At 49.1% G+C, this 19,860-nt stretch overlaps 1 protein-coding gene across 1 annotated transcript; it reads right to left on the bottom strand.

Annotated features, from left to right (window-relative positions):
• Positions 1 to 232: 232 nt before the first annotated feature.
• LOC142446097 (P2Y purinoceptor 3-like) lies at positions 233 to 1,234 on the bottom strand. The gene has a single exon (XM_075547874.1). It carries the CDS (start codon positions 1,232 to 1,234, stop codon positions 233 to 235), a length of 1,002 nt encoding a protein of 333 aa, XP_075403989.1.
• Positions 1,235 to 19,860: the final 18,626 nt, after the last annotated feature.

Consider the following 19,860-nt stretch of genomic DNA (forward strand, 5'->3'; position numbering starts at 1 on the left):
GAATTTTCAACTGAGACCCTCATGACCAGCACTACAGGCCAGCTCCTCTATCATAGTGTCCCTTTGTGTCGGCCAATGTCTGTCTCCACATTCTTGGTGGAAAATCGCTGCCCATCAATGAAGAAGCCTACACAGCAGGGCGCTTCCGGAGGTCGTGAGACGCTCTCCCCGAGAACAGGGCTGGGCACTTAGGGGTCATGGTCAGTGTCTTTGCTCCGCGCTCTCTCCAGCTTCAAGGGGGCACCACCCAGAGCCGCCCGGCCATGGCCGTGGCCCCTGTGGCTCCCACCCGGGGCTCACCCACCTTGTTATTTCTGAGCTCCTGGAAAAGCCTGCCTCGGTTGGTCCCGCGGTACAAGAAGTACAGGACCGGGTTGACGCAGCTGTTGGCGCTCACCAGGGGCCTCCACAGCTTGTAGGCCAGGCTGGCGCTCATCAGGAGCCGGCAGTCCTGCGAGGGCAGGAACCGCACGACCAGGTAGATGGAGCGAGCCACGTGGAAGGGCACGAAGCAGAGCGTGAAGAGGGTGCACACCAGCAAGATGGTGCGGACGGACTTGGCCCGGGCCCCGCTGCCCGTCCTCGACAGGGTCTCCTGGGGCTTGCTGAGGCTCCTGAACATCCTCCAGTAGCAGAGCAGGATGACCACGGACGGAAGGACAAAACCGGACACCGTCAGCACCATCCCATACACAAAAAAGCTATCGAAATAAGCCGGGCTGGTCATGTCGTAGCAGACTATCTGGCCGTCCACGTAGTCCGTGTGGGAGAAGACCAGGGTGGGCAGCAGCTGCACGACCACCAGCGCCCACGTGGTGGCCGCGCCCAGCAGGGCGTGCTGCCGGGTCCGGTAGGGCAGCGAGCGCAGCGGGTGGCACACGCCCAGGAAGCGGTGCACCGAGATGCAGGTCAGCAGCAGGATGCTGCCATACAGGTTGGTGTAGAACAGGAAGCGCACCAGCCGGCAGAGCAGCCCCCCGAAGGGCCACCAGTCACCCAGGGAGTAGGTGACGATGAGGAAGGGCAGGGTGAAGACATAGAGCAGGTCGGCCACCATGAGGTTCACCAGGTAGATGGTGGCACAGCTCCAGCGCTTGCTTTGGCGCCAAGAGAGCCACAAGACAGTGGTGTTCAGGGGGAGCGCCAGCACGAAGATGACGCTGTAGGTCAGAGGGAGATAGACCTGCTTGTAGGCCTCGGAGAAGCAGAGACCTTCCTCCTGGGAGGTGTTCATCTCCAGGCTCTGCCTCTCTCCCTCCAGGACCCCCACTCTCCTGCCCCGGTTCCTGGTTCCTGGGAAGAAACAAAACAGACAGACTGCCATGAGATCTTAGCAGGGTGCTGGCCTTCCACAGAGTGCCTCTGTGCCCAAGTCTGACCAACCACCAGGTTTGAGAGAGAGCCCCAGGAAAAGAGGGGTACATTCAGGAGCACTGCAGGTTTTTTTTTAAACTCTTACAACTGCTCACAATCCATGCGTCTGCATCAGGCAATTTGTACATATGTTGCCGTCATTCTTTTCTAGACATTTACTTTCTAGTGAGCCCTTGTTACTAACTCCCCCTTCCCCCTCCATAACTCCTTGATAGCTTGTACATTGCTATTATTTTCATATCTCAAACTGACCTCAAGCCACGGTTTCCCTTCCCCCATGCTTTCTGTTAGCACCGCGGTCTTCAGAGGCAGGGCTTGGAGACTTACCAGGGGGTTCAATTGCTCCCTGCTTTAAGTCACCTTCACACAGCCCTGGAGACCTGCCACTTAAGCAGGGCACACAGCATCTGCAGCTTCACGCCTCCGCCCTTTGCCGGAACCCTTTGCCCAGTCAGGAGATTTCCAATGGGGGCTTCCGCAGCCCCCGGTAGCTGGTGTGTTCTGGGGCCAAGGCTGCCCGCGCTGTGGCTTTAGCCACACAGACCATGGTGGAAAGGAAACTGATCTTTGGGCTTTCGGGAGGATTAGGGAAAGCGCAGGTTTTGCCTACAGGCTTTGCTGGAAGATTTTGATTTGTATCTCTTTCAGGATTTATTAACTGCATATTTGAATGTGGAGACTGATTTGCTTATTAACCATTTCAGCATCCCGAACATCCAAGAAAACAAATCTGAGCCACGAAGCCAGGTGCAGCTTCCCTCTTCATCCCAGGCGGGCAGACAAAGCAGATCTGAGAGCTGGGACCGAGTGGTTAGGCATGATGTGCCCGGAACCCGCGTCAGTAGGGATGTCAGTGGGCCCATCTGCCAGTCGACAACGGACCTCCGGGATATGTTTTATTCTGTCCTGGGCCCTGTGTGGGAATTGACCTAACATGAAGGACTTGCAGGGGAGGGTGGGGAAGAAATGGGAGCTGATATCAGGGGCTCAAGTAGGAAGAGAATGCTTTGAAAATGATGATGACAGCCGACGTGCAAATGTGCTTGCCACACTGGAGGAAGGTATGGGTTGTGATGAGAGGTAAGAGCTCCCAATAAAGGCATTTAATAACAAAAAATCCAGAAAGGCAAGTGAATTTGGGGGAGGAGAGAAAAGTTTAAGATAGGTAATTTTGTATTAAATTGAATAACGACTGTAGACTCTGTAATACAGAAAGCTTTAATCACAACAAAAGGAACAGAGAATTCACTCACTCTGTTAACTGACAAATATTTACTAAGATCTATTGAGCCAGGCGCTAGGCACACAGAGAGGGAAACAAACAAACAAACAAACAAATAGCCGTCACTCTCCAGGATCTCAGACTATTAACAAGAATCCATGAAACACTGAAAGCCAATAGCAGGCAACCAGTCCTATCAGGGAGCTGAGTGAAGATCCCTTAGGATAGGTGGCAGCTGAGTGAGTTGAGGGAAGGACAAACCAGCCTCCCTAGGAGAAAGGGACATTTTGGGTCAGGGACTATCCCCCAATGGGATGGGGTCTGAGAGTGGAGGCCCATCACAGATAACACAATAAAGCATGTGTTTTAAGCAAGGCAGGGATGTGGTACAAAGCAAGGTTGGTAATCTGCGGAAGACAGGAGAAGTGGCATGGACTGGGCCTCTGGGAGCCAGCAGATGCCTGTCAGGGTGTGCGGGTGAGGGCAGATCAGCACCCACCGAGGCTTGAAAGGGAGGGGCCTGACAGAGGGGTGCTTGAAAGGGAGGGGCCTGACAGAGGCCTGAGGTGGGAGCCCTGGGTCTACTGGACAAGGGGCCGGGCACAAGCCAAAGGGAGGAGCTGAGGTGTCCCTGAGCTCCTGAGCTCGGAGGAGGGTGAGGACCAGAGTGAGGACTGGCGTCCTAAGGGCATGGGCTTTCTGTGCCTCAGCCTGCCGGGGGCTCGTTTCCTTAGCATCTGCCTGACCAGCCAAGCAAAGCTGCTGTCTGGCTGGGTGAGGAAAGAGAGTTTTCTTTTGTTCCAGGCAATCTTTTATGCCGGGGCTTAGTCAAGGCTTTGCTACCTTCCCAGCTCAGTGTGGGCTCTCAGAGAGAAGCCAAGGCGGGAAACCAGCCTTGATGTCGCACTGGCTTTGGCCCAGCATGCAGGAGAAAGATGAGGCTTTCTACTCCCATGGAGTTCCAGTCTCAGAAGCCCACCGGGCCGTCCTACCCTGTGCTGTAGAGTTACCATGAGTCAGAATGGACACAATGACAGTGGGTTTGGTTGTTGGGGTTCAGCCTGCAGTGTTTCTGCATTCATGACTTGATTGAATCCTCCAGCCAACCTTGCACATGCAGCGTGAGCGCTCCCATGTCCCGATGAGGGAATTCACGAGTCAGAGGTAATCCTTTACGGCTCATGATGTCGGGAGTGCCCCCAATCTCAGGTAGGGTCTCCCAGGGCTGCTTGGATGTAGTGACGGATTCTCAAATCCCCGGTAGGAGTCTTGGGTGATGCAAGTGGTCCGTGCACTCTGCAGCGAGTAGAAATGTGGGCCGGTCAAGTCCACCCAGAGGCACCTCGGAAGAAAGGCCTGGTCAAGGCCCCCGCAGAGGCAGCCATTGGAAATCCTTTTGGAGCACATGTTCACTCTGGCACACACGGGGTCCCAATGAATCAGCATTGACATGGAGGCAACTGGTAACCAGGGACCACTAAGACAGCCCGAAGCAAGCTACCTCGTCTCACCGAGCCATGGTTCCTCTGCTGTAACACGGGGAAAGTCTTTCCCTGGAGAAATTGCTTGTGGCAGTGGGACAAAGACCTAAGGAGAACCGATGCCTCTGCATTGTGGTTGGCAAAGAACATTGAATATGCACATGGATTTGCAGAAGAACAAACCCCTTTACCTTGGAGGCAGTATAGCCAGACCGTTCTTTAGAAACAAGGTGGACCGGGGGAGGGCGGGGAGATATCATCTCCTATACGCTGGACGTGCTATCAGGAGTTGACCGGTACCTGGAGAAGGATATCATGCTTACTGAAGTAGAAGGCCAATGACAAAACAAGACCCTCAGTGAAATGAGCTATTGACTGCAGCCAGGGGCTCAAACTAAGCGGACATTGTGAGGATGGCCTTGTTTTGTTCTATTTTCCAGGGCTGCTAAGAACTGGAACTGAATGGAACCAAATCGTGGACACCTAACAGGAACCACAATGGTGCTGTCCACAGAATAAAGGAGAAGGCCAGAGAAGAGAGAGGCAAGTGAGAGAGAGAGAGGCAGTTTTAGAGTTGAAAGAATTTGGGGGACAGCTCCATGATGGGTGAGAGTCTAAGGAAGAAAGATGTGCACTATATAAAGCAATGTTCTCTCTTTGGCTCCATTAACCTTCAGCAAGGCCTACACGATCGGAGTTGCAAGTTTTTTCTTTTAAAAACTCAGTTGAGGACATGGTCCTTGGGGAAGGCATGAGGGGACCAGGCGCTCTGTTCTTCCCACTCTGTATTGGAGAATCTGGGCATGTTCAGCCAGAGGTCCTGGGACTGGGGGTGAACTCTTAGTACCATGGAGTGGAAGGGGGGGCATTTTCCAGATGGGATAAGGAAGCCTTCATAATTGTAATGGTTGAAATACATATTACCACCCAAGAACATGACATTATTAGGATGAAAAAGAAGCTCTGTTGTTATCCCCCCACCCCCCCAAATAAGCATTTATAAGATACATATATCAAGAGTTCTGAGAAGGAAAAAGTTACAGTTTGAACAACCACTAAATGATATTGCTTTTTCAATATAGAGAAGTAGTTGTTGATTAAGGAAATCACTCACTCACTACCATCGAGCCAATTTCAACTCACAGGCAACCTCCAGGACAGGGTAGAACTGCCCCTGTGGGTTTTGGAGACTGTAACGCGATGGGAGTAGAAAGCTCTGTGGTTCTTCTGTGGAGTGACTGGTGGATTTGAACTACTGACCTTGTGGTTAACAGTCCTAGGTGTAACCCATTATGCTACCAGGACTCTTGAGCAAGGAAGTAGTGTCTCCTTTAAGAAAGATTTTAGGACCAAAGGAGCAGGCATTGCTTATTTCCATTAGGAAATACCACTATTGTTATTGTTAACAGATTTAAAACATTTGATTGCTTCTAATACTTTACTTGAATCTGGAGACCTTTCTTAAGCAAATGAAATCATTCAGTTCAATTCACAAATGGCTTTAGCAATCCGCCTCCAAAACTTATTCTGAAAAAATGGCAAGTTAATACACACATTTTCAAAGATGAATTAGAGAGTTGGCTTTCTTATCACAACACCATTATTTGATATTTTGGCAGGTTTGTTTAAATGGGGCCTTCAGGTACACTTCCACGTTATTTTACTAATTGGATCTGTTTCTCAGAAAGAGGAGACAGGCTGTGAGTGTTGGAGAATGGGTGTGCACACGCGTGGACTGGGCGCGGGGAGCGGACTTGAGGAGGGGGAGAAGACGCACCGGAGTGGCAGGTGGGGGCGTGGAGACAGTGAAGTTTGGTAATAGTTGCTGGACTGACCGTGTCTTGGAAAGCAAAGTAAGAGGAACAATCTCTGAATTAATATTTTAGTGGAAAAACTTGTTTTCCACACATTATAGCACCATTATTTTCACATTTCCAATTATGTTTCTTAAAACGAGGTTTAGCCAAATATTATATTTACTTTTTATAAGGAATTGAAAAAATATGATTTTATTTGGAATATATCCCTCAATTTCTTCCCTCTCTTTAGTAGTGTGTGAGGTAAAATTACATGCTTAAATTTTTACTTTAAATTCCAAGCAAACAAAAAATACCTAACCTTTTGCCACCAGGTCGATTCTGACTCAGCTGGATAGGGTTTTTGAGGCTGTGAATCTTTATAGGAGCAGAGAGCCTCATTCTTTTCCCAGGGAGCAGCTGGAGGGTTTGAACTGCTGACCTTATAGTTAGCAACCCAAACAGAACTGTTTATGCCACCAGGGAGGCTTTTATTTTAAATTAGATCACATTAAGTAAGATTATATAAAGAAGACATTGCATATACTAATTTTAAATGGAATGTTCCTTATGCTTCAGTAAATTTACACTTGGGGAACACAGTCCACTGGTAACAAAAAATAGCACCTGGAACTGCCTAGCTCATAAAGAAGTAGTCTGTGAGCCTCATATATTATAGAGAGGGATGGAAACAAAACCCAGCAAGCTTGGAGTTGGAATTAGTGTATGATTTGTGTGTTGGAATTGAATAGGATTCCTAGTTCAAAGATCAGGCATCCTAGCAATTTAAAGTTAGGCAATGATTTCCTTTGGGTTACTTTTATCAAAAGATGTTCTAAAAACAGAAGGCAAACTAGATAATAAGGCCCTCCTAAATATTAAACACGATAATTTCTTTGTCTTTCGACGAAAGTTTTGCCAAACGAATAAAAAGAGAACCCACGGATAGGGAAAACGTTTGGCAATGACATATCAGACTGATCTCTAAAATTTATGGAAAACCCTAACACCCCAACAAGAAAAAGACAAATAACCTAACAAGCAACAAACAGGCAGGGGCAGGAATAAGCACTTCAGCACAGAAGATATGGAGGCGGCCAAGAAACATGAAGACGTGCTCGCGGTCACTGTGAAACGTCACTATGTGCCAGCAGTAGAACCAAGTGAGGAACAAACCCAGAAACAACAGGTAGTGGCGAGGGTGCCGAGGCTGGGACAACGGTGCCGCTACCGAGAGAGTGACAGGCTGCTTCCTCAAAGCGCTGGTGCTAGACCTGTCAGATGATCCAGCCCTCCCTCTAGTTGGTATACACAGCGAGGATGCTCGAGCTGCCACACGAATAGGTAGATGCACACCAGGTGCATCACAGCACCACTGACAGTGCATTAGCAAAAGGATGCAAACTTCCCAAAGGGCCAGCTGGGACGACGGGAAAACTAAATTTGGCACAGACACACAGTGGGACGGACCCTCACTGCTCCATGCTGAGTCACCTCAAAGCACCTCCTAACATGCAGGAGTCCAGGGACATTTTGCTGAAGGACATTCATCAATCACAAAAGGACAGATCCTGTGCGAGACCATTTCACCGTACAGGAAACGCTCTGAAAGTTGCCAAGGGCAGGGGGTGGGGGAGAGGAGGAAGAGGAAGTTATGGGCTAGAGGGCAGACACGGGCAAAATGAACAAAGAGGGCGGACAGGAAGAAACCGCAGTGGAGGTGGGGAAGGCACTGGGAGGTTTGCAAGGGGAGAAAGCAGCAGAGGCAAATACTGGTATCTAGACAACCCAGCAACATCAGTAATCTATGACTAGGTGTTTGGATAGGCACAAGGGATGAATGGGTGAGGGAGAATGCCCACCAGGACATAGATTTGACGGAGGATATTGTAGATGTGTATTTACCTTTGCTGCAGGTACAGCCATGAATGTGATGGAGCTTAAAAGGGACAAAGTTATGAACATTTCTTGGATGTAACCACATACCTTGAGGGAATGAATGGCCAGGCCTAAGGGCTCGGGCCATCATCTGGGGACAATTGGCATCATATAGTTCACAAAGACAATGTTCCACATCTACTTTGGTGAATACCGACTGGGACCTTAATTGCGCATGAACAGCCATTGAAGTAACAAACATGTTGGTCTCTCCCCATCTAGAGGAAAGAAAAGTAATGGGAATCTACAGACACGCGGAGGCAATTAGACTAGTGGGCTAACGGACCGTGCGAACACCAGACTCCATGACCCTGAGACCAGAAGGACTAGAGGGTGCCCGGCCACACTACTCGCCACTCGGAAAGTGATCATGTTAGAAGGCCCAGGATAAAGTGGGAGAAAAAATGTGAACCAGAACTCAAAATCACAAGAGGTAGAGGCTGATGGTACCCCAAGGACCATGGGCCTCAGTTACCCCTGCAGGTGTAGAACTGATCTTGCCCCACTACTGGAATAATCAACCATTTCAGATCAAAAGGGAGCATTTATCCCCGGACAGAGTTAGGAAACACCGAGGAATGGAAACACAGGGAGAAAGTAGTCATACATTTAAGATATTGCAATGGATGAGTTTAAAGAAAATCTATATGAATTGTTGATTGTAAAATTGATCATCTGTCCTGTAAACCTTCACCTAAATCACAATTTTTAAAAAAAGGCGTTTCAACTCAACTAGATAATTTGATGTTATTTGGCCAACTGACCACTGGGTGGCGATGAAGACCGACAGACAGGTTCCAATTGTTCTCTAGCCCCACGTGGAGCAGATTGAGATTTGGGCTGTGTCCACACGGAGCAGCTGTGGGTGAGATGCAATTCAAGGAGGACACTCCTACAACTCTCCCATTCCCTGCCGGCCTGCTGTCCATAGTTGCTATGTGGCCTTTCTGCAGTGAAATGGAGTTAAGGGTCAGGTGAGAGCTGCCCGTTACTGGGTTCATTCTGCAGAAGAGACAGAAGTGTAGAGAAGATGAGGGGATGTTGTGTCTGTCATGGTGTGGGGTGGGCCGACCTTGGTTTATAAAGAAGGTGCAGCACATTGCAATAATTCTAGGGACTATTTTCTTACTCTTCAAACCCTGCCACTACCCGTGTGTGTGTGTGTGTGTGTGTGTGTGTGTGAGAGAGAGAGAGAGAGAGAGAGAGAGAGAGAGAGAGAGAGAGAGAGAGAGAGAGAGAGAGAGAGAGAGAGAGAGCGAGCATTTTCCAGGAACTTTGTAAAAGAGCAGATGATCCTTGAAATCACTAGGTTTGCAAGGGGGAGAAAGCAGCAGAGGCAAAATAGTTATATCTTTGAGTCTTATGATAAAAGGCACTGACCTTAGCTTTTAAATGATTGTGTATGATATTTTTATAGTACACCCACTTCTCCTCACTCATGGGCATGATTAGGCTTCACAGGTGGTTATGTGAAATTGGTATTATGTAAATGAGGTCACATGCGGTCTTACAGGTGTCCCCTATTCACTGCCCACTGGGCCCCCAGCCTCTCGGGATGTGTGTGACACAGTGCCCTCCCCCCCCACCATCATGCTTCCCTACAACCAGAGTGTGGGATGTGTGTGACACAGTGCCCCCTCCCCCCCATGCTTCCCTACAGCCATAGAGCGTGCAGGAGCAGCTAGGGCTGATGGCGGTTAGGTGTTGCCATCTGACCCCCGGCTCTGCACAATCCCCCTTCCTTGCTGTCTCTCTCTGTCTCCCTCCTCAGTCTGTGTGGCACCTTCAGGCCCTCTCCTGGTCTCCCCCTGCCTGTCCATAACCTCACCGACTGTGCCTCCCTGGCTGCAGAGACATTAGGGACGAAGGGGAGATGTGCTGTTTAGTTGGCCATCCTTCAAGTAAGCTGGGTGGCCCTGGGCTCTCTAGCATATCTTTTAGGGTGATCTTCAGAGGGCCACCCAATATGGGTCCTGGGTTATTGGAGGCACTTCCTTAGAATGTTTTCGACATTGTCGTCAATGCAAACTGTTGGGTGAGGTGGTAGTCGGTCGCTACGTGAAGACTCGGAGTCTAGGCCTATGTCTGCTGTGTACCTGGATCCCTTTCCATGTTTGAATTGTGGCAAAATGTTCCAAATTGTTCCGAACATCATTGCATCTGAGGACAGTCTTCCTGGGGCAGCAACAGGGAGGCGTTGGTCCACCAGTTCCTCTCTCCCACCGATTGAAATGCTAACCCCACTCTCCCCTCACGAAGTCTTGTTTTTCTGTGATGAAAGCAAATTGGGATCCTTTACATAATTTAGAAGGCAGTCTAGAGACAGTGAATACTTAATTTCAATAATTAATTTATAGAGCAGCTTGCACATTTTTGTTTTCTGTTGACAAGCATCTGACATAATTGGCAGCTTTGAATGGGCGTAAACACGGGAGTGATTGGGAAGCCCTGCACTGACGATATATTGCCCTAACAGAGAGACGCTGGCAGCCGCCAACCTGATGTTGCTCTGTTTGGGAAACAAAATCGCTACTCTGCGCTTCTTCATCCATCTGTACAAATGTGTGACACCCCAATCTGACTTTTCACTGAAAATGTCTCATTCTAACTAATGATGCAATGCTAGTAACTGTAGCTAGATTGTGGCAGCCCCTCATTGCCTTTGGGTTCACGACCCTGAAGGGAGCATATCTTTTAAATATGATTTACCTTCTATTTATCTTCAGACAAATATTTTAAAAAAATGCATCACAACCGTTTCCCCTGCACAATGTGTGGAGATGTAGCCCACTGGTTTGCTTTGGGGAAGGAGGGCGTTCTGTGGCAGAGCCTGAAGCTCTGGGATAATGGCAGATTTGCCCAGGACAACATGGGACTAAAGCAGTGGTTCTCAACCTTCCTCATGCTGTGACCCTTTCATACAGTTCCTCATGTGGTGGTGACCCCCCAAGCCCAAAATTATTTTTGTTGCTACTTCCTAACTGTAATTTTGCTACTGTGATGAATGGGGTGACCCCTGTGAAAGGGTCCTTCCACCCCCAAAGGGGTCGTGACCCACAGGTTGAGAACCACTGGACTAAAGGCTATCACAGCAGGACCCCTCCCTGGATCCTATCACAGGCTCAGGCAGCAAAGCCCCTTCACTGCTGGGTCCTAAAATACTTCCTAGAGAGCGAACGCACAGAGGTGATGTCCTTCATCAGAGCCATTTGTGGGGACCCATGTTGTGGGGTGGGAAGGAGGGAGGGGGGAGGGAGAATTCAGTGATGCTGGCCACCCAGTGAGTTAGGGAGCAGGGAGAATGGAGTTAGCAGTTATGCTGAGAGCAGAGCTCAGCGAAAGACTTGCGAGCAAGCCCGGGAGCAGGAGTGGGGGGCAAGGGCAGTGTTCCCCCAAAGAAGGGAGCACCAGGATGAGGACTTGAGGATGTGTTACTGAGCCAGCCCCTCACCGAGGGCAACTGAATTGTCAACCCCCCCCCCCCCCACCGGTCTTTTGAGAAGTGGAATCCATTGCCTTGGAGCAAAGTCTTTCTGGGGCCGGAAACAGGGAGACATTGTCCACCAGCTCCTCTCTGCCTGGACAGAGCTTTGCCGATTGAGATGTGAAACCCACCCCTCAGCTCATGGAGGGCAAGGGGCTTCTGCTGCACACGGCCCAGGTCCTTCTGTGGGAAGTGACTCTTACAGCCTCTCCTGGCTCTCCTTTTGTTGTGTGTTGTCTGTCATATTGATATTGATTTCTAGAAGTTTGTACATCTTCTGGATTAAAATCTTCTCATTTGTGAATGTTCAATATCTTTCCCAGCTTGATGCTTCTTGTCCTATTTGTTTTTTTAAAAAATAAGTTCCTAACTTGAAAGTCATTCAAATGATCCACTTTTCTTTTGTGGGTAATGTCTGTTTTCAGAACTTTTCTCTACCCTGGATTCATCAGAAAGATCGTCCTTGTTGGTTTGACTGATTTTTGACCCAGCAAAGGGTTTAAAGTTTGTGTGAGTTCCTCCCTCCCTCCCTCCCCTGCCCCCTCTCACTCTCACACGCATGCACATAGTGTGTGTGTGTGTGTGTGCGTGTGAGAAACACTGCGAAGCATGATCAAATTAGCATTTTGAAAGACATCTTGTTTGCTGCTCGGAGAGTAGGTGGTTGTGCGCTGAGAGGAGGCTCTTGTGCCCTTTTAGGCCACACCTGGTGGAGGCTTCGCGTTGAGTGACAAGGGTGACAGTGGAAAGAAGAGGTGGCTACAGTAGAGAGTAGGTGAATGGTATGCCTTTGTGATTAATACAGTGGAGTAGAGGAGGGACTAAAGACCACCTGGTGATTGGTTTCTCTGACATGACCCACAAACGTTTCCGTTCTACACATGGCTGTTGCTTTATTGCTGATCTTTCTGCAGAGCCTCTGGGACGGCTCACATCCTCACCTGCCAGACAACATGCTGGAGGCTTGAGTTCCCCCAGCAGAACGAAAGGAGCGGAAGCTGTGATGATCGACACAGACCCCACGGTGTGCCGACACCTGGGGTCTCCGTGAGTTAGAATTCGCCTGATGGCCATGGGTTGTTCCTCACGAGTCAGTTACAGCTGGCTTCCTCCTTTCTTCTTCCCACTCTGCCCGCTCTTAGTCCACACTGGCTTCTTCTATGGTGGCAGATGCAAACCCTGCCCGAGGGACCAAAGCCATGTTCCTAAGAGGCTCTGACTGGTCCACGTCCTCCCCATTACTCCTGGCTGGGCAGGACGGCCACAGCTAGGACTCACGTGCTGTGGCTGAGCACACGTCTTGGCCTCAGAAGGGCTAGGGGCTGATGGGATGGGGCCCCCAGAGCTGGAGCAGGCCCACCCTCCAGGGTTAGACAATCCGGGCTGTGCTTTCCGCAGGGCTGGACTAGGACAGTTCCCCGGGGTGGGGGGGAAGGGGGGGCGCTGTGAGCAGCTGGTGCCCGTGTGCTCCTATAAGCATAGGAGAGCATCCAGGAGAAGCCACGCTTGGGAGAAGGCATGTTCTTTGCATTTTAGCCAAACACCATTGTTCTCTAATGATGTCGACACAATGAACTTGCTTTCCAAAACACATACTTGTAACAGATGGTTTTCCTGGGTCTAAATGGCGTCCCAGCCAATACGGACAGCAGGTACGATATTTGAGGCGCATCTCCCATACAGAGCGCTCCTTTATTAGCAGCGTACCAGCCAGCTTTGGCGCTGAGATATGTTGTTCACACAAACCTTAGCTTCGAACTGAGAGCCCTCTTCACGATGGAATGCAGTCCAGTATGTTTGTGGTAGAAGAACAAAGCGGATACTTCTGCGCCTCATTATCTGCGAGGCAGATTAAACACAGGCCTAGTGGAGAACGGGGCCAGTCCTTGATGTCATGTTCGGTAAAACATCTCAGAGGTGATGTCTCTGGAAGCCCGTGAAATCTGACGGGGACACGTGGAGGTGCAAGGAGATTCGTTTAAATGCCAGGCTCGCGTATTCATATTTCCACTGATTTATTTTCATGCCAATAGATTCTGACATAAATATGGTGATCTATAATGTATCGACCATAAAAGTCAACATTATTTTAAAAGCTGACTCAGGGAAATAACGTCTCATTGTTAGTGCTGACACAGACCGTATGCTCTCCTGGGGAAGGGCTAACCTCTCCGTCCTGCTTCTGGGGGCGGCAGATGAGGGGGTTGGCCACCTCAGTGGTCACGGAAGTTCTGTGCTCAGGCGGCTCCCTGGCCAGTGCTGAGTTCTCAGTGGACAAGCCCATGAGGTGAAGGTCGAAGTACCTGTCGGCACAGGTGGGCACCTGCTCATGGCTGCTCAGGAGCATCAGACTAGAGCGGTGCCCCATTGGGCTTCTCGCTAGCAAATGCTCTTTTTGCCTTTCTTCCAAGGCACTTGCGGGTGGACTTGGACCTCCAGTGGGGAGCAGAGGATGTGAATATTTGCACCTCCTGGGGGCGCTGGTGTGAAGTAAAGTCCGTGGACAGCCACTACTCTTCAGGAAAGACTCTACTGGGGATGAGAAAAGCTCAAACGCTACAGTCGACTCCGACTCAAACTTACCCTGTAGGAGAGGGTGAAACCACCCTTGTGGATTTCTCAGATGGTAACTCCTCACAGAAGTAGAAAGCCTCATTTTTCTCCTGGGGAGCAACTGGTGGTTTTGAACTGCTGACCTTGCAGCTAGCAATTCAACATGTAACCCACCACATCACCAGTGGATCAGTAAAGATCTTTTTCCCTTTAGAGAACCAAAAAGTCTATGAAACATTTTTGGGGTAGATTTCCTTGGGACCCAGAGCGTGTATCAGTAAACGAAGACAGACACGACAGGAGTAGAAGTGGTAGAAGTCATTCAAGTCACTGGCACGGAGAGGACTGCAACTCCTAGCAAGCCCACAGGACAGGGAAAAATGGCCCCGGAGGGTTTCCCAGGCCAGGAGTAGAAAGCCTACTTTTTCTCCCCAGGAATCACTGGTGATCTAGAACAGCTGACCTTGGCATTGGCAGCCCAGCGGGTAACTCACCAACAGCCAACCTGTAAAGATCTTTCTCCTTTAGAGAACCAAATGGTTGGTGAAATGTTTCTGGATAGATTCCAAAATAAAAAACCCACTGCATTGCATTGATTCCAACTCATAGGGTCGCTGTAGGACAGAACTGCTCTTGTGGGTTTCTCCTGGGAATTCTGAGGGTTTTATAGCTACAGGCACCATGGGTGTCAGGCAGGCACAGTTTCTTGCTAGCTGAGGGAACTGTTCAGCCCCACGAGGTTAAGTGAGTATCTGCCCAACTTGCACAGCTGGTTTGTGACGGAGCTGCATCTGAGTGCAGATCTCCTGGCTTTCAGTCTAGGGCTCTTTCGACCATGTTTTGTTAATTAGCCATGCCTTGATCATGTATTTGCATGGAGGATATTCTACTGCAGTGGTTCTCAACCTTCCTAATGCCGCGAAACTTTAAGACAGTGCCTCATGTTGTGGTGACCCCCAACCATAAAATTATTTTCATTGCGACTTCATCACTGTCATTTTGCTACTGTGATGAATCACGCAATGCCTGTTAAAGGGTTCTTTGACCCTCAAAGGGGTCGTGACCCCACAGGTTGATAGCCGCTGTTCTACAGGGACACTTGATTCTGGATTCTGTACATCACTGCATGGACTCTGATGATATCAAGGCTCTTACTGGCTTCCATGTTGCCAAACCTGAAGGGAAATTTCAATTTGCCAGTCCTCTCCAAACACCAAACTCACTGTCATCAAGCCAACGCCGACTCATAGTGACTCTGTGGCCCAGGGTAGAACTCCCCCTGTGGGTTTCCAAGACGATAGCTCTTTATGGGAGTAGAAAGCCTCATGACCATCAAAGGCAAGATGTGTGGGTTCAGTGATAAATACTTCACTCTCAAGAAGACCCAGATTCAATCCTGGCCGACACCTCCCGAGCACCACCCGTCCATCTGTCGGCGAAGGCTGGCATGCTGCTCTCACACATCTTAGCTTTACAGCTCCCGAAGCAAACAACCCAACTCACTGCCTTCGAGTCCATTCTGACTCATGACAGCCCCACAGGGCAGGGTAGAACTGCCTCTGTGGGTTTCCAAGACTATAGCTCTAGAGGGGAGTAGAAAGCTCCATCTTTCTCCCACAGAGTGGCTGGTAGTTTCTAACTGTTGACCTCCAGGTTAGCAGCCTGTGGTAGTTACATAATTTCATGTCAACTTATTAAATAAATGGAGGGGTGGAGTTTAGACATTCAAAAAGGTCACAGCTTGGGGGAAAAACAAAAATCAGGTCACAGCCTGATGATGCCCCCTTGTGGGTGTGGCCTTCTCATGAGGATTCTGGGAACTTCCTGTCTTTCTCCCTGGAGGTGGGCCACACACTTCTGCCTTCACCTTCCTGTTGACAAGCCACACAGAGACTTGCTGAGACCTGTGCTGAGACTTGCCAGAGCCCTGGAGATGCTTCCACTACGATCGGATCCACAAGGCTCTGCACCCACTGACCTGCGATCTTCCTGCACTCTGCATCAGTGCACGTAGCTGCCTGAGGGTGAAGAGATATTTACCAACTGGTACAGTATCAGACTTATGGACTTGATTTGGACTGAACTGGGATGCTTTTTTGATACCCAATTACTCCTTGATAGAAAGCCCTTTCTTACGCTTACATGAGTGTCAGTGAATTTGTTTCTCTAGTCACCCAGGCCTTACACACAACCCAATGCATAACCACCACACTTCCAGGACCCCCGAGCTACCTAGTGTTGCTGCAACAGAAATACCACAAAGGGAGGGCTTTACAAATGTGCATCTATTTTCCCACAGATCAGGAGGGTAGAAGCTTGAATTCATGGCATGGGCTCTAATTCTCCTTTTTTAATTTCTGGAGGAAGTCTCTTCTAATCCTACCTGATTAGCATCATGGTGGTCCTGTTAGGTGCCAGCACGTTGGTTCTGGCTCAGAGCGACTCTGTGTGCAGCAGAATGAAACGCTGCCCGCTCCTGCGCCGCCCTCACAACCGCTCTGATGTGTGAGCCCGCTGCTGCAGCAGCGTGCCAGTCCATCTTGTTGAGGGCCTTCTCCTTTTTGTTGCCCCTCTACTTTACCAAGTATGATGTCTTCGTCCAGGCGCCCGTCTCTCCCGATCACCTGGTCAAAGTATATGAGATCAGCTCTCGCCATCCTTGTAGCAAAGGAGCATTCTGGCTGTACTTCTTCCAAGAAGAGATTTGCTTGTTTTCCTGGCAGTCCAGGGTACCTGCAATCTTCTTCACCAGCCCCATAATTCAAATGCACTGATTCCTCTTTGCTTTCCCTTATTCAATGTCCAACTTTCACATGCACGAGGCAATTAAACACACCATGGCTGGGGTCAGGTGCACCTTAGTCCTCAAAGTAACATCCTTGCTTCTCAATACCTTAAAGAGGCCTTATACATCAGATTTACCCAGTGTGACTTGTCCTTTGATTTCTTCTTGCCTGCTGCTTCCATGAGCATTGATTGTAGATCCAAGCAAGATTAAATCCTTGACAACTTCAATCTTTTCTGTTTATTATGATATTACCTATTGGTCCAGTTGTGGGTGTTTTTTCCTTTGCACTAAGTTGTAATCCATATTGAAGACTCCAAACTTTGATCTTCATCAGCAAGTGCTTCAAGTCCTCTTCACGTTCAGTAAGCAAGACTATCTGACATCTGCATTTCACAGGCTGTTAATAAGCTTTCCTCTAATCCTGTTGCTGAATTCTTCATATGACCCAGATTCTCTGATTATTCGCTTAGCACGCAGATTGAGTAATTACGGTGAGAAGATACAACCCTGATGCACGTCCTTCCTAATTTTAAACCGTGTAGTCTTCCTTTGTGTTCACACAACTGCCTCTTGATTCAGGTACACATTCTGCATGAGCCCAGCGAAGTCTCTGGAATTCCCATGCTTTCAGCACCAGCTGTAGTTTGTTGAAGGTCCTGGAGGCTGGACCTACTTCTCTTCTTTGAGCAGGCAGCTTTCCTCAGTTACATTTTGAGGCCTTCCAGCCTGAGGGGTTTACCTTCTGCACCATCTTGGACAGCGTTCTGATGCGATCCATAAGGCTTGCAGTGACTAGTTGCTTTGAAGTGGACACCCTATCCCTCCTTCATTATTCTTGCTCTGGAAGCTCCGCTGAAGCCTGTTGACTTTGGGTGACCCTGCTGACATTTGAAATAGCAACGGCATGGCTTCCAGGATCACAGCAACCGACAAGACAACACAGTGCGACACACTGACAGACATGTTTTGTGGGGACACAATTCAGTCAATAACAAACACTGAGCAGGTTTCAGTGGAACATCCAGACTGAAGCAGAGAGGAAGAAAGGCCTGACAGTCTGCCTTAACAATTCAACCAATGCAGAGCCGGGGGTCATCTAGCCAAGGCTGTAAATCAACATGTCAGGGGGATTTGAAGTTCACTGACAACATTATAATTGTCTTTTTCCCAACTGATCATGGGGTGATGCTGTACCAGGCGGGGTGTTAGAAGTTTGGCGTGGAGGAGTGGGTTGACGGCAGCTAATCCCATCACTCAGCAGATGGCCCCATTGAACATGCTCTTCTTTTGCTTGCTCCCTTAGTCAGTACTTCATTACTGAGGAGAGAAACCCATGGCTACGTTGATCAAGCCAACTTGTAATTTATTGCTTCTTCTAATCTAACTCTCTCGATGCAGCTGGCTTTAGGAAAAGTCAGACGCAGAAGTTAAGAAGGTGCCCCTAGGGTCTGCTTTCTCTTTGATACAGTTTTTGGTTCCACTTTTTCCAGGTTTGCTCCATTTCCATAATACCCTCACGGGGGCCAGATGGCTCCCAGACACCCTACTCTTGCTCACGCGTGTGCAAACCCGGCAGGACTGATCTGCCTCAGCCAGAAAGTCCCGGGTGACCACCAGTTGGTCCTGTTGCCTTGTTCTAAGTCTGTTCTAAACACTTTCACCAAGGGGATGGTATGGGCTTAATTTTTTCTTTCCTTTTTCTTTTCAAAAGCTAACGAGTTCGGGTCAGGCTGGAGTCAGGATTTCCATTCGCCTCTGAGGGCAGATTTTTCTGTATCATCGCTCATCGACGATACTCAAATAGCCACCTTGTCAGAATCTGCCCTTTGGCTAAGCAGACTGAGGACGAGAAATCTGCTAATGGAACAGTGCTCCCACGTGGGCAAGTGGCAGGGCTTCAGTAGGAAGCCCTGTTAAGCACAGGAGCCAATCCCTCTAATGTCACTAAAGGTAAAGGCCTTAGATCTCACCTGCTGCCCACAAAGAGCAGAGCGATGCTTTCTACGAGCCTTAAGAGGCCCACCAGCAGGGCCCCTCCTAGTGCTATTGCTGTGCTCAGACACACCACCAGGAACCAGAGGACTGTAGATGTCTGTGTTGCACAAGGAAATTCTTTTGCAGAAATGGAACCGAGAGATACAGCCTTTTCCAAGGTCACATAGAAAGCTCCAGACAAAACTAAGACTCCCCATTCTCCATTTACATTTTGTCCTGCATTACACGGTGGTTAAGTGACTGTCTACTAGCTGAAGGTTTGGTGCTTACCTACCCACCCAGAAGCTCCTTGGGAGCTAGGGCTGATGACCTGCTCGGAGAGGTCACAGCCTTGCCATCCTGTGGAGTGGCTCCGCTTTGCACACGTGGGATCCCCGTGGTTTGGATGGAGCCGGAGGCAGCTAGCACAGTATAATGTGATACCTCATAATTAAAACTACTCATTCTTATTTCTTTACTTTTCATTCATTGGAAGTTATCCAAACTGTCTAGCAACCCTATGTCAGGTCATCATTGAGAAGTTTGTATGGCAGCTTATATTAATGTTGTCTGTCATTTCTCTACTTCCCAACAAGAGGGTTACACTTCCAGCCTCCAGAACTTCAAGCTTGACCATGTGGCTTACTTTGTCCCGTGCCACAAGTGCAAGGGAAACATGCCACTTCCAAGTTGACGCTGAAAACCCCATCGACTGTTTCTTCGTTCTCCCTTCCCTCTGCTATGAACTCAACGTGTTCCACTTTGGGTCTGTTCTGTCAGCCTGGGCCTCAGAATGAAGAGGATGCATGGAGAGAGTGGGCCCTGACCATGAGCAATATATTGTGAATGAGAAACCCCCTTTGCTGTGGTCAGTCCCTAAGATGTTACGTTCCCGTTATTCCACCACAACCTATGAGAGTGAATACAGTTCCCAGCAAACAGCAAAACCAACACAATGCGCGGACAGTCTTCACGAAATAACTTGTATAAAATCACGGATAAGAGACCTGCTTACTGATTTCACCCCCTTTTCTTTCATGCATTTCCTTCCACATTGCGCAACAATTTCTTTGCAAAACTAGTGGGGAAAGTTGGCTGCAGGATCACTAATTGGTTCTTACAGCTTAGCGTCCTGAATAATACCTAGCTCATGTCACAGGAACCTAGGCCCGTGTACATGAAATGGAGATGTCTTATCACAGCACTAAGAGGTTCTGAGTGGTACAAACAGTTAACATGCTTGGATACTA

The sequence above is a fragment of the Tenrec ecaudatus genome, chromosome 4 (assembly GCF_050624435.1).
Source record: "Tenrec ecaudatus isolate mTenEca1 chromosome 4, mTenEca1.hap1, whole genome shotgun sequence".
Taxonomy (NCBI): domain Eukaryota; kingdom Metazoa; phylum Chordata; class Mammalia; order Afrosoricida; family Tenrecidae; genus Tenrec; species Tenrec ecaudatus.